The sequence below is a fragment of the Akebia trifoliata genome, chromosome 4, assembly GCF_017979445.1.
Source record: "Akebia trifoliata isolate Shusen 1 chromosome 4, ASM1797944v1, whole genome shotgun sequence".
Lineage (NCBI taxonomy): Eukaryota > Viridiplantae > Streptophyta > Magnoliopsida > Ranunculales > Lardizabalaceae > Akebia > Akebia trifoliata.
In genome coordinates, this window is record NC_141378.1 from 41,341,948 (window position 1) to 41,355,000 (window position 13,053).

Here is a 13,053-nt window from a genome sequence, read left to right on the forward strand (position 1 = left end):
AAATATGCCACGTGGCAAAAGATAGCACGGAGTTGGGATAACATTATCCTCCTCTCTGGAATAGATGTTTCCCATTACTCAATAAAATAAGAAGAGGTTGTCTTAGTTACAAGGATCTCCATTCACCTGTGCGCCATGGCTCTTCTCCTCCTATCTCTACAAGTAATAGGTGGCCTCATTGCTATAATCTTTTTTTACAATCTATGGAGAATGAGCACTAAGTGTCCAAAAACTAAGGGCATGGAAGCCCCACAACCATCTGGGGCATGGCCAATTATAGGTCACCTTCATCTGTTACAAGGCCAAGTCCCAATTGCCCGGGCACTAGGAGCTATGGCTGATAAATATGGTCCGGCCTTCACCCTCCGACTCGGTGTGCACCGAACTCTTGTCGTGAGTAATTCGGAGCTCATAAAAGAGTGCCTTACCACCAACGATCGGGTTTTTGCTACTCGTCCGCGTAGTGTAGCAGGAAAGTACTTAGGCTATAACTATGTGTTATTTGGGGCGGCCCCATATGGTCCATACTGGCGTCACATACGCAAACTTGCCACACTAGAGCTTTTATCCAGCCGACGCCTTGAGATGATCAAGTACGTGCTGGCCGCTGAGGTTGACGAATCTACTAAAGAATTGTACTTACAATGGGTGAATAATGGGAGAAAACCAATCAAGGTTGAGATGAAGCAGTTTTTCGAGGACATTACTTTGAATGTGATGATTATGTTGATGGCTGGGAAGAAATGTTTAGATAATGTAGAATTCCGGGCACCAAGAGCCCGAAGAGTTATTAAGGATTTTATGTACCTCGCGGGGGTGTTTGTTATATCAGAAGCACTTCCATATCTCGAGTGGATGGACTTGCAAGGACACATAAAGGCCATGAAGCGTGTGGCCAAGGAAATGGATAATCTTATTGGAAGTTGGCTAGAAGAAAATCGTCGGAAGAGTTTGATTTGTGAGAAGGAAGGTGAGCACAATTTCATCAGTGCGATGTTATCTATCATGTCGGAGGATTCAGAGATATTCGGCTATGATCGTGATATCGTTATCAAGGCAACTGTTGAGGTATGTTCCTACCCTTAGGACCAAACAAATTCATCATCAAAATCTTATCTCAAAAATTTGGGATTGGTTGATCGAATTATGTCTCAATAAATTCATTCTGATAATCTTAATCTTAAAATGTAGAAATTATAACAAAAAAAAATTAGGAATCAAAACATATTTCACATGTATATATAACCAATTAAGTATGAAAATCCCAACTTTATAATCTAGCTATCAAAAGTACTAATCCAATTATCAATTTTAACCTTAAGCTCACTATGATCATGCTAATCGTGTAAAAGCAACCCTAAGCTTTGATACCAAGTGTAAGAGTTTAAAACAATAGTCATGAACTAATAAGGGTAAAATAGTCCATGATTAATTATTGAATCTAGCATTAATAATATTACCATAGAAAAAGGTAAACTTTTGATGAACTTACCTTATGACATCTTGAATGTTTAATCCATTGACAACCCTATGTACAACCCTATGACATCTTGAATTGTTATCGAATTAAAACAAACCAAATTTTGTGTCTGGTTCAATACATTGACAACCCTATCTACAAGTGATTTAAAACTCATGATCATTTAAAAAAAGGCTAATGATTTTCGGACTCGATTTATTTTTTCACTAGGTCTGTACTCCATTGATGCGACAATGTGTATCTCGAAGAAAATGATCTATGATTTTGTGCTCTTGTCACATCAGTCAAGTATAGAGTGAAAAAAAAAATTGAGTCCGAAAATTACGACTCTTAAAAAAAAATGCAAAATAAAATATATCTTTTTAATCACATTAAAATAGTTACATCACAACAATATAACAATTCAAGAATATTTTCTTCAGCAAATTGATATTTTTATTAGTAAAAGTTAATAATAATTATAAAGTTAACATTCATTGATAATGGTGGGTGAAGTAGACCCATCACACTACCTAGTATAGAAAGTTGTATTTTCTGACATAAGAAAGGACGGGCGTGAGTTACTATGATGTAATGCCATGTGGGTCCATTTCTAAAGGCAAATTGACCCATCATCGTGCAGAAGATAAATGCTCTGATATTTGTAAATGACCAAAATGACCTTGTTTAAGTGCTTCTTACTGGCCTTGATGATGAGGCTATTATGACATCTTGAATGTTTAAATTACATAATCTTCATGTTTGTGTTTGAAATTGAACCCCAAAGCTCTTGAGAAAGATGTTAGAAAAGACAAGAGAGAACAAGGTAACTGATGATGTGTCTTAACTTCTTTCTATCCCTATAAATCTAAATGGTTATTGTAGTAATTTATTTAGTAAAGGGATACCATTTGAGGCTGTAATTTATTTAGTAACTTGTATTTCTAATACAACTCTACTTTCCAAAACACAATAAACTTGCAAATCAAATCTTTTTAAACATTAAGAAAGAAGTTTCTTCATAAGCAAATAAATTAATATCCAAATACCTAAAATATTTAATATGGGTATTGTTGTAAATATTTCATTAAAAGATAAATGGTCTTATCATCACAAATTACCTCATGTTATGAAACAATGACATTTTGAAAATTTTGAATAGCAGTAAAACTTTCCAATAGAGAAAAAAGATGGATATATAAGTATGAGTCTAGATCGTACGCACCTAGGGTGGAGGATTCAAACCCTCCTCCCACACTTCAACACATGCCACGTAAGCCACAATTCAAGAAAATTTTAGAAAAGAGATATTTATGCATCAATCGCTTGGATTGTGGCTTACATGGCAGGTGTGGGATGAAGGTTTTAATCCTCCACCCTGGGTGTGCATAGGATCTGGGCTCGACAAGAATCTATAGTTGGTTACATTAAAGGAGCTTGTAGCATTATTGAATTTAACCAATTTAAGGGTCTGTTTGGCCGCAACAAAAATTATTTTATATATCTTGAATAGGATTTTCCTCTATTTTGTAATGTAAACCCTTAGTTAAATTACCTTTCATGTTGTTTGTCTGACATTGATCCTGATTTGAGTTTAGTTTTAATATTGGTTGTCTGACATGGGTACAAGTCTGTTCTGATGTTGTTGAGCTCACCTTGTGACATCTAAAAATATATTCCGATGATGCCATATGAATGTAGGGAACAAAATTTTATGGATTAAAAAAAAAAAAACTCAATAAATATTATTTTTCATCATTAAATTTGATAGCTGTCCATTTTCAAAATCTTGGATGAAGCCCCTAAAAAGAATTTTTTTTGGATAAGAGTTTCCATCAAATGTAGAGGATTGTGGAGTTGGATTGCCAACTTCGTAAGTGTCCAAATCTTACCAAGGGCCATGGGAAGGGGTGGATTTACAGTGGGGGCACTTGCCCCCACAAGAATTTTCAAAGTCTATGGATTAATGAGCTATTGTGAAAAATTTTAGTGGTCTACAAGGTTCTATGTATCCTGAGACAAGTGGTCTACAAGGTTTTGTGATGGGGGCGTATGGGGGTAGGGGTGGCAATGGGTCAGGTCGTGTTGTGTTCATGTCATGTTGAGGTAAGGGTATTATGAAAATTTACTAAACCTAAACTCGACCCATTTAATAATCGTATCAAAAACTAAAATTCAACCCAACTCATTTATAAATAGGTATACCTGACCCAACCCATATATAACCTATTTAATAAAATTATAATATTTATTGGAAAGAATAAGTTCCATTTCCACCACCAAAAATAAGATATCATTACTAACAATAAAATTACACAACCGTAAACTAAGTTCAATAGTGAAAAATAACTTTCTTTTGATTTTTTTTTTTTCAAAATTCGTATAATATTTTCCTTTACTACCATGTGGCATCAGATCATGTTTTTGGAATCCACAATGTGATGTGGTCAGAAAATGTAAGGAAAGTGTTTTTCAATATTATTATTATTATAGGCTAAGCAAAGTGTATTTCATTATCACATTAGACATACTAGTCTTACTTGGTAAGATCTTAAATCTTACTGAGGGTCATTTTGCCTTATACATTTTGCCAATATTAGGAAGCAAACATTACATACCTCTAGATTTTAATGAAAAAAAAAAAAAATAGAAATATAAATAAATAACTTATCAGGAAAAATGTTTTTTCTTTGCCAAACTAAAGCTTAACCGTTTATTAATTTAAAACTATCTTAAAACACCATTTATATTTTATAGAATTTGATATAAAAAAAATTATGAAAAAGTTCTAGGAAATTCTAGAAAAAAAATGACTAATTTAACTTTTTTAAAAATAGTTATTAATATATTTAAAATTATATGTTAATGATAGAATAACTAAACAGGTTAGGCGGGTTGACACCTAGAACCCAAACCCAACTCATTTAATAATCGTGTTAGATGGGTTGACACTATTATAACCCAAACTCAATTAGGCTTAACTCAAACCCACTAATTTTGTATCATTTTCGAGTTGTGTTCATGGGTCATGTTGAGATTGCCACCCCTAGTAGTTTTCTTCATTCAATGAGTTACTTGGGATACAACAATATAAGGAATCATACAATCTCTTGAGGTATTATTTCCGTGAATCAATATCCCTTGTTCAAAGTGAATGGGGAAATTATCTTATATCTTGTTAATTTTTCTCTAACCGATATACGCACCATTTCATCTCTCTCGTCACTGTAAAATTACTCTCATTAGTTGAAAAAAACACTCTTATTAGTTATACATTCCTCCCAATTTGTAATAAATATTTCTTATTTTTCTTTCAATTATAACTATTCTACATTTGATATTAAAATATGTTGTAGACTCTTATCCTAGGTGGCGCGGACACTACGGCGATTACTCTAACATGGGCCTTCTCCTTAATCCTAAATAATCCTCGAGTGTTAAAAATAGCTCAGGATGAATTGGACAACCAAGTAGGCAGAGAGAGACATGTGGATGAATCCGATATCAAGAACCTAGTTTACCTCCAAGCCATTGTTAAAGAAACATTACGATTGTACCCTCCTGCTCCACTTGCAATACCTCACGAAGCCATGGAAGATTGTCAAATTGGTGGATATAATGTTTCTAAAGGGACACGGTTATTGATCAACCTTTGGAAATTACATCGGGATGGACGTACATGGTTAGACCCATCCGAGTTCCAGCCAGAGAGGTTTCTTGAGAACGAAGGGTACGTCGATGTTAAGGGTCAACAATTCGAGTACATCCCATTCAGTGCCGGGAGAAGAGGGTGCCCAGGTATCACATTCGGCCTCCATATTACGCAATTAATGCTTGCTCGTTTGCTCCATGGATTCAATTTTACAACCCCAATATTGGACATGCCAGTGGACATGACCGAGTCCTTGGGCATCACCATGCCTAAAGCAACTCCACTAGAACTCTTACTCTCTCCACGCCTTCCTCTTAAGTTGTATGAATGTTAAATACATAATCACATGGATAAGACTATATTTATGACTCCAAGTCAATTTGTTCTAAGATCTAATATGTGAATGTACTTTCATCATTATCATCGAAGCCTTATCCCAAGTATTTATGATTGGCTAAATGAATCTTATTCATTTATTTACTTCTTTGCCACTTACTAACATTTATTTTAAAGGAAAATTACTTAAAGGTCCTCGGCAGAGAGATTTCTTTTTAGTTAGGCCCTAAGTTTTGGGCAGTTACTTGATTGTCCATTTAGTAAGACTTTCTTTTCTTAATGGTCCCTCAATCTCATCTCTTGTTATAATATTTTTGAAATCCTAAACTATTATTTTTTCATATTCACATACTTAATTAGGTTTTCCCACCGCGATTCTTATCATTTTCGACGGTTTTTATTTTTTATTTTTTTATCGTGAATGACGAATGAAAATGATATACTTTTAATTGTAAACATTTAAATGCATTTTTCGATCTATTTTGACGATTTAAAATAAAAGATGAAGAACAAAATTGAGATTCGAAAAAACATTTAAAGTGTCGAGCTCACCACTTTTTATTTATTATTGAGTTCGACATTTTTATTATTGAACCCACTAATTTTTATTTATTGCCGAGCTCACCAGTTTTATTTATTGTTGGACTCACCTATTTTATTTATTGTCGAGCTCACCAATTTTTATTGTCAAGCTCACCAATTTTTATTGTTGAGTTCGACAATTTTAAAACAATGTGTAGAGTTCAGCAATAAAAAAGTTGAACCCAAAAATAAAAAGTGGTGAGCTCCACCTGTTTTCATTTTTTGAATTTTTTCAACTAAAATACATGGAAAGATCAACAAAAAACTTCACATAATAACTTGTGTAGATGATTTCTAACCAAACAGCCATCCTTGATCGAGTTTCATTAAAAAACGAAGTAAAAATATCCTAACTCTTTATATTCATCTTTAGAATACTTGAAAATGACTTCTTCTTTCGAAAATCAACTAGGATGTCGCAAATCCAATTTTTTGGATGAAAATGGTGAGTTCGAATGATAAGGGTAGTTTTGACATTTCAATAATAAAATATATGTGGAGTGGGGTTCAGGGATTAATTAGAAATAATTTTTTGACTAATGAACTATTAAGAGAAGTCCTAAAACTTAGGGACTACTTAGAAAAAATCCCTCCGCCAGTTGGGTACACGGTTGGGTACGCGATTGATGTGGCAAGGGCATAGAACCATAGATCGTTTTCATCGAGATTCACAGGAAAAAGATGTGCAGTTACGTGCCCTTGCTATGTCAGTCGCATACCCAACCGTGTACCAAGATTGCGTGCATTCACCATTATTCTGCTATAAATAATTTCCTCTAACTTTAAGGAAAATGCTGAAGTAATATTGAAATTGACATTGTTTCAGACATTGTTGACGTGGATGTGTCTATAGAATCATAAATGTTTTTCATCGAGATACGAGTGAGAATCATCTTTGGTTCTATGCACACCAATGTCCAAAACAATGTCAATTTCGATGTTACTTCATCACGGCTCTTATTTTAATGCACGTAGTTCCATCAACATTGATTTATGAATTTTCAATAGCGTGCTGATTTTCTAACTAGAAAGCCTTCACTCCGCCAATACTCGGCTGGTGTGGCACAAACACAAAACAATAGATTTTTTCTTCGGAATACGCAACTGCACATCTTCAAAAAAATCTATACATGAATCCTTGTTTGTGCCTCAGTCAATGCTCAGCAGACGTGTTACGAACACGGAACCACAGATCTGTTTCCTCGGAATACAAAAATGCAAATCTCCATAAATTATGTGTTTATGTATTTCGAGGAGATAGATCTATGATTCCATGTCCGTAACACGTCAACCGAGCATTGACCAAGTGAAGACTTACTAGTTAGAGAATCATTATTCTTATCTTTATTGTTGTCATCTTTTAGGTATTATATCTATTAGGCAGCTTGAAAGAGGATTAGACCACGTGTCTCTCTTTCAAATTTCTCTAAAAAGGGATTTTAAATTTACTTTGATTTTTCACAGAGAGATTTACCTGGCAGATCTAACTGTTGCACTTTTATTACAAGAACTTTCTTGGAGTTCTGACAACTCCAAGGGAACCTCGCTGGATGAAGTTCGTTACCCAACAATTCCTTGAGCGGGATCCACGTCATAACTTTCTAATTTTTGGCAGTTAATTTGTTACTTAACATACCTAGGAGTGGATTCTAATCACATTAATTTTTGGTGTTCAAAAACATGATTTGATGTACAAGATCATATTAGACAAAATTCTAAGAACTTAAAAAAAATATTGAAAAAAAAAATAGTTTTCACCATTGAATTTTAATTTTAAATTTGGGAGATCGATATCCATCCATTCATCCATTCATCCATTTTCAACATCTACTATCAAGATCAAATATATATTTTTCTTTTAAGTTTTTATGTGGAATCTGAGTTTTGGCATGCAATGTAATCTAGAAGTATGTGTTGTTAAATTCCTGATTTGATTGTCCATGTGAGCCCAAGGACCCGTAGTAAGATTGTAAATCTTACTAAATTAGTCATGGTGGTATGATTCATAAAGTAAGGCTTGTGCAGGTAACAAACTTGATAAAGTAGGGGAGCCTTTGTAATAAAACTGCAACAGATAGGTCTGCCTGGTAACTCTCTCTTTTTCAAAATTGGTACCTTCCCATCTTCAAGTGGGTTGCAATGAAACAATTCCATTAGGGAACTTTTTTTTTGAGTTCTTTACAATGACTCTTATATATATATATATATATATATATATATAAAACCAATTTTTAAATATGAAACTATCAAATGAGAATTTGAAAAAAAAAATCTTAAGAAATTAAATCTTTTTTTTAATATTGTGAAAATACAGAAATGGAAAAAACTATTTTACGTACACAAATAAATATCATCATCTGTAAAAATTAGTGTAGTGAATTTATCTCTATACCTCTCTAGGTTTAAATTATCGGGTTAAGTCATTTGAAAAAAAAAAAAAAAAAAATCAAAAGAGTATAAAACTAAATTCACTGCAAAAGTTTTTAAAGATCGAAATGATAATATTTATTCGGATACTTAAATATTTTAAAATCGTATATAGTTACATAGTTCGACAGAAGGTTTTATTTGATTGTGTAAACCCCCCCCCCCCCCCCCCCCCCCCCCTCTTCCTTACTCAAAATGATGATGGGAAAAATTGGTTTGAAAATTAATTTCAACAGAAGCATTGAGAAAACCTTATCTTTTTAACATCATGCTTAATAATAATCATTAATCAATATTAGTTCTAGGAAAATGAAAAGATTACCTCTGTGGAGTATTAAATGATGAAGATCAAAAGATATGATTAAAGATGAATGATCTCCCAAACTCAGTGAGATTGCTCATCGTCAAAGATCTACATTTTCTTGATTTTCTTTAGGTTCGAAATTGTACCCTTCAACAGGGTGGATCCAAAAAGTTTCATTTGCAGAGACTGGCCTAGTACTAGTATAAAATACAATTAGAAAAATTGTATAAAATCATAATCTCACGATTTCAAGAGTCACGATAGATTAATTTTCTAACTTGACTTGCATAATGTTTAAGTCCCTTAGTTAACATTTTAAATTATAAAAGAAAAAGGCTTATACCATAAAATTACAAATGATCCCTATAATCACATTAATTGATTTTTTAAAATTATAAAATATCCTAATGCGGAACACAAATCAAGTTAACAATCAAGGATTTTGATGAAAAATTTACAAATATTAGGTTTTCAATTAATTAGGTCTAGATTTATTGTTGAGGTTATTTTAAATTAGTTTTTTTTTTTTTTTAATTTTTTTAATTTTAAGTTGTTTTAGAGCTTTATTTTTATGTTTTATTGGTTCATGGTTTTAGTATAATATTTGTGGACAGTTTGGTAACTTTAGGATGTGTTTTATTTAAGTTTGTTAGGGTTGACAATTTAGAAAAAAGAAAGTTATGAAATTAGGTATTTTAATTTTATTAGGACTTTTGGTTGATTTTATTTATTTATAAATTGTATTAGATTTATTTATGGAAAATGAATGGAATAAACAAGAAGTTTTTGTGTGTTTTTATTATTTATAATGTTGGTGCATTCAACATGATTGATACCATGGAAATCATCTGGATGATTCCTAGTAAATATCATTTTTTTCTTGTCCAAGTTAAAACTACAAACCTCATGTTGCATCTATCCAAGCTTATTTCACCTAACACATCCTATGTGTGACACTAATACTCATCATTCTCGACCTACACCTATCAAACCCAGAACCAAGACCTAATTCAACCTACCCCAAAACCCATTTAGTCTCCTGTATCCCTTTAACTAGCCTACGACGATCCACCTACTTGAACCCTAGTTTCTCCCACATAAACCGAATAAAAAACTTTCAGTAGCCCAATCAAACCCACTAGAGGACGACAGTGCAAATATGGGAACAAGCAGCGTGAAAATGAAAGCATGAAGAGAATAGAAAGAGCCCGATCGAAGATATTACCAAGTATGGGGAAGCGTGCAAGGACAATCCAAAATCAACCACCCCACTCAATCCACCCACTCAAACCCCTTCACTCAAGCCCACCCACACAACCTATCTAAACCTATCGACCCACCTAAATAATCCTCTCAAATCCCATTCATTGAGGCTATTTGGGATTTCTAAAGCTATTTGGGATTTCTTCTCATTGAGGCTTCATGGGAAAGTTTTGAGCAGATACTCTTTCCTGCAGGCCTGCTATTGGAGAAAATCTATCAAGTATCAATTTGGTTTCGATTTTTGATGATAGTCAGCCATCTATTCCTCAGGAAATTCAGAATATCTGTTGTTGGATGCACCAACTGAACTCAACAGGTCAGTTTTCCAAAGGGTTCTTCAAGGGAGTAAGCAGCTTTGCTGGAAACGGTTTGTTAGTGTCCTATTGTAGACCTTTCAAAATTCTTCAGATTCAATGGCTTAATCCTCCTCTTGGCTGGTTAAAACTTAACGTCAATGGGGTGGTTTTAGACAGTTCAGGTTTTGCAAAAGGTGGATGCGTTCTAAGAGGGTCTAACGACGAATTGGTTGGAGCTGCCTGTTGGCCATTTGGCTATATTTCAAATATTATGGCAGAAGTAATGGCTTTACTCCATGCTATGTAGTGGCTTAACCTTCATGACAAAAATGTATTGATTGAACTGGATTCCATGTGCATTTTTCAAGGTCTAAAGGGCAAAGCCATTCCTTGGAGAATCGAAGCTCTATTCTTTCACATGTGGAGAGCACTTTCTAAGCTTAATTGGAGGATTCAACATACCTGGGCAGAAGGAAATAAAGTAGCCAATGCTCTAGCTAGGCGTGCACTGATTGTATCTCTCCCCAGTTTTTTATGTCTTCACGGTGAGATCCTCCTTCCGCAAAACTAAGGGTTTCCTATTCCTTGTAAATTCTTCTATATCTATAAAAAATTTCATTACATAGCCAAACAAAAAACAAAACAAAAAACAAAACCAAACCCACTTTGTGCCATTTTTGAGTCATGTTCACAGGTCATGTTAAGATTGCCACCCCTACCATTTTCCTATGGATTTCAAATTCTATGAAAAATGAATTTCCATGCAATCAAATAGACCTCTAGATTATTTTTTGTTTCTAAATTTCAAGAAATAATGCCCGATTGAGACCAAGATTATGCTAATTAGTCTAAAATTTTGAGATGATGAGGTTTTAATATAGATGATGGTGACTAGCTCAAATGAGTTTGTTTGGTTTGAAGTGTAGGAACATACCAATACAGTTGCCTTTATAACTGTGTCGCATTCATAACCTAGCATCTCAGCATCCTCCGATAGCACAGATAACATCACACTGATGAAATCGTGATCATCGCCTTTCTTTGCATCAGACAATCTCTTATGTTGATGTTCTTCTAACCAACTTCCAAGAAGATTATCCATTTCCTTGGCGACAGGCTTCGTTGTGTTTATATACCCTTGAAAGTCAGCCATTGGACATATGGAATTGCATCTGACACAACGAACACCTCCCTAGACATACATACATTCTGTAATAGCCCTTTGTGCACCATCTCGGGCTTCTGCACTACCTAAACATTTCTTCCCAGCCATCAACATGGTGATCACATTCAAAGTAATATCCTCGAACCACTTCTTCATCTCAACCTTGATCGGTCAACCCTCGTTCTTCATCCATTGTGAGTACAATTCTTTAATGCTTGTGTCAACCTCTGTGGCCGGCACATGCTTGAACATCTCAAGGCGTCGGGTGGATAAAATTTCAAGTGTGACAAGTTTGCAAATCTCAAGCCAGTATGGACCATAAGGTGCTGTTCCAATTACTGCATAATTGAAGCCTATGCACTTTCCTATGATGTTACTCGGACGGGTAGCGAGAATGCGATCATTAGTGGTAAAGCATTCCTTAATGAGCTCTGAATTACTCACGACGACAGTACGGTGAACGCCAAGCCCGAGGGTGAAGGCTGGACCATATTTATCAGCCATGGCTCCTAGTGCTCGGGCAATTGGGTCTTAACCTTGTAACAAATGAAGGTGACCTATAAATGGCCAAGAAGCAGCCGGTTCTAGGGCTTCAATACCCATAGGTTTAGGACGCTTAGTACTCTTTCTCCATATATTATAGAAAAAGATTAGGGCAATAAGGACACCAACAATTACTTGTGGAGTTAGGAGGAGAAGAGCCATTACATTTACACAGGAAATTGATATTTTTTTGGACAGAGTGGGAAACCTCAATTCCTGGAGTTGGTAATTTTATCCAACTCCTTATTCTCTTTTTGCCACGTGGTATAATATTTCTCTCTCTCTCTTATTCTAATGATCCACTAACGTTTGGCCCACTATTTGATGATCTTGGACATAAAAAGTCGTCGGCCTATAAGCAGTCTCTTGCATTACCTAAACATTCATTTGGTCCTTGGGCTCGAAATATTATGTATTCATGGCAAAATAGTATGTGAAGTTACATAAAGTTAAGAGACTCCTTAGAGTACAGGATCATACTCTAAACATTCTTGGATAGAATTTTGATGATAGGTTGGTAACAGGAGTGGCCGAGAAATTTCCTTTTTTAATTCTTCATGTCTTTATGCCACGCGACAAAAGAATATTGGTGGAGTAAGAAAGAAACAAAATGTTTGACAAGGGAGATATATGTTCACAAAAATATGGAATTCTAATTGTTCTATACACACGTAATCAATTCCACATGAAAATGGGATTTTGTTTATGGGAAATGTTCAACACCCTACACTTTACCCTATACTTTACCAAATGTGTTTTGTCCTACATGGGTTAGAAGTTTTGTAATGGGCTGATTTTTCGTGAGGATGATCTCTACGGTTAGAAGATCCTCCTCACCAAAAATCAGCCCATTCCGAAATTTCTAGCCCCATGTTTACAAGTTGAAAAATCGTGCACCGTCCATTTTTTGTAAACCACTTTTTATGGGGTTAGAAGTTTTGGAATAGGCTGATTTTTGATGAGGATGATCTCCTCAATAATTGTGTACATTTGATCTAAACTCCAAGGTTTTGGTATATATTGAGA

The 13,053-nt window shown here is 34.6% G+C and overlaps 1 protein-coding gene and 1 long non-coding RNA gene across 2 annotated transcripts; both read left to right on the top strand.

Moving 5' to 3' along the window:
* Window positions 1-73: 73 nt before the first annotated feature.
* Window positions 74-5,595, top strand: LOC147405009 (cytochrome P450 CYP82D47-like). The gene is made up of 2 exons (XM_086441133.1): window positions 74-1,068; window positions 4,816-5,595. Exons 1-2 carry the CDS (start codon window positions 136-138, stop codon window positions 5,443-5,445), a joined length of 1,563 nt encoding a protein of 520 aa, XP_086297259.1. The 5' UTR covers window positions 74-135; the 3' UTR covers window positions 5,446-5,595.
* A 4,195-nt stretch (window positions 5,596-9,790) lies between these two features.
* Window positions 9,791-12,095, top strand: LOC147405010 (uncharacterized). Its single transcript, XR_015178035.1, has 2 exons — window positions 9,791-10,864; window positions 11,241-12,095. It is a non-coding gene; the product is annotated as an uncharacterized LOC147405010 (long non-coding RNA).
* The last annotated feature ends 958 nt before the right edge of the window (window positions 12,096-13,053 follow it).

Bases quoted from the DNA above. Each gene is read 5' to 3' on its own strand.
- LOC147405009 (XM_086441133.1), top strand. From the start codon at position 136: ATGGCTCTTCTCCTCCTATCTCTACAAGTAATAGGTGGCCTCATTGCT. The intron at 1,069-4,815 runs GTATGTTCCTAC...AATATGTTGTAG, and splicing joins TTATCAAGGCAACTGTTGAG to ACTCTTATCCTAGGTGGCGC.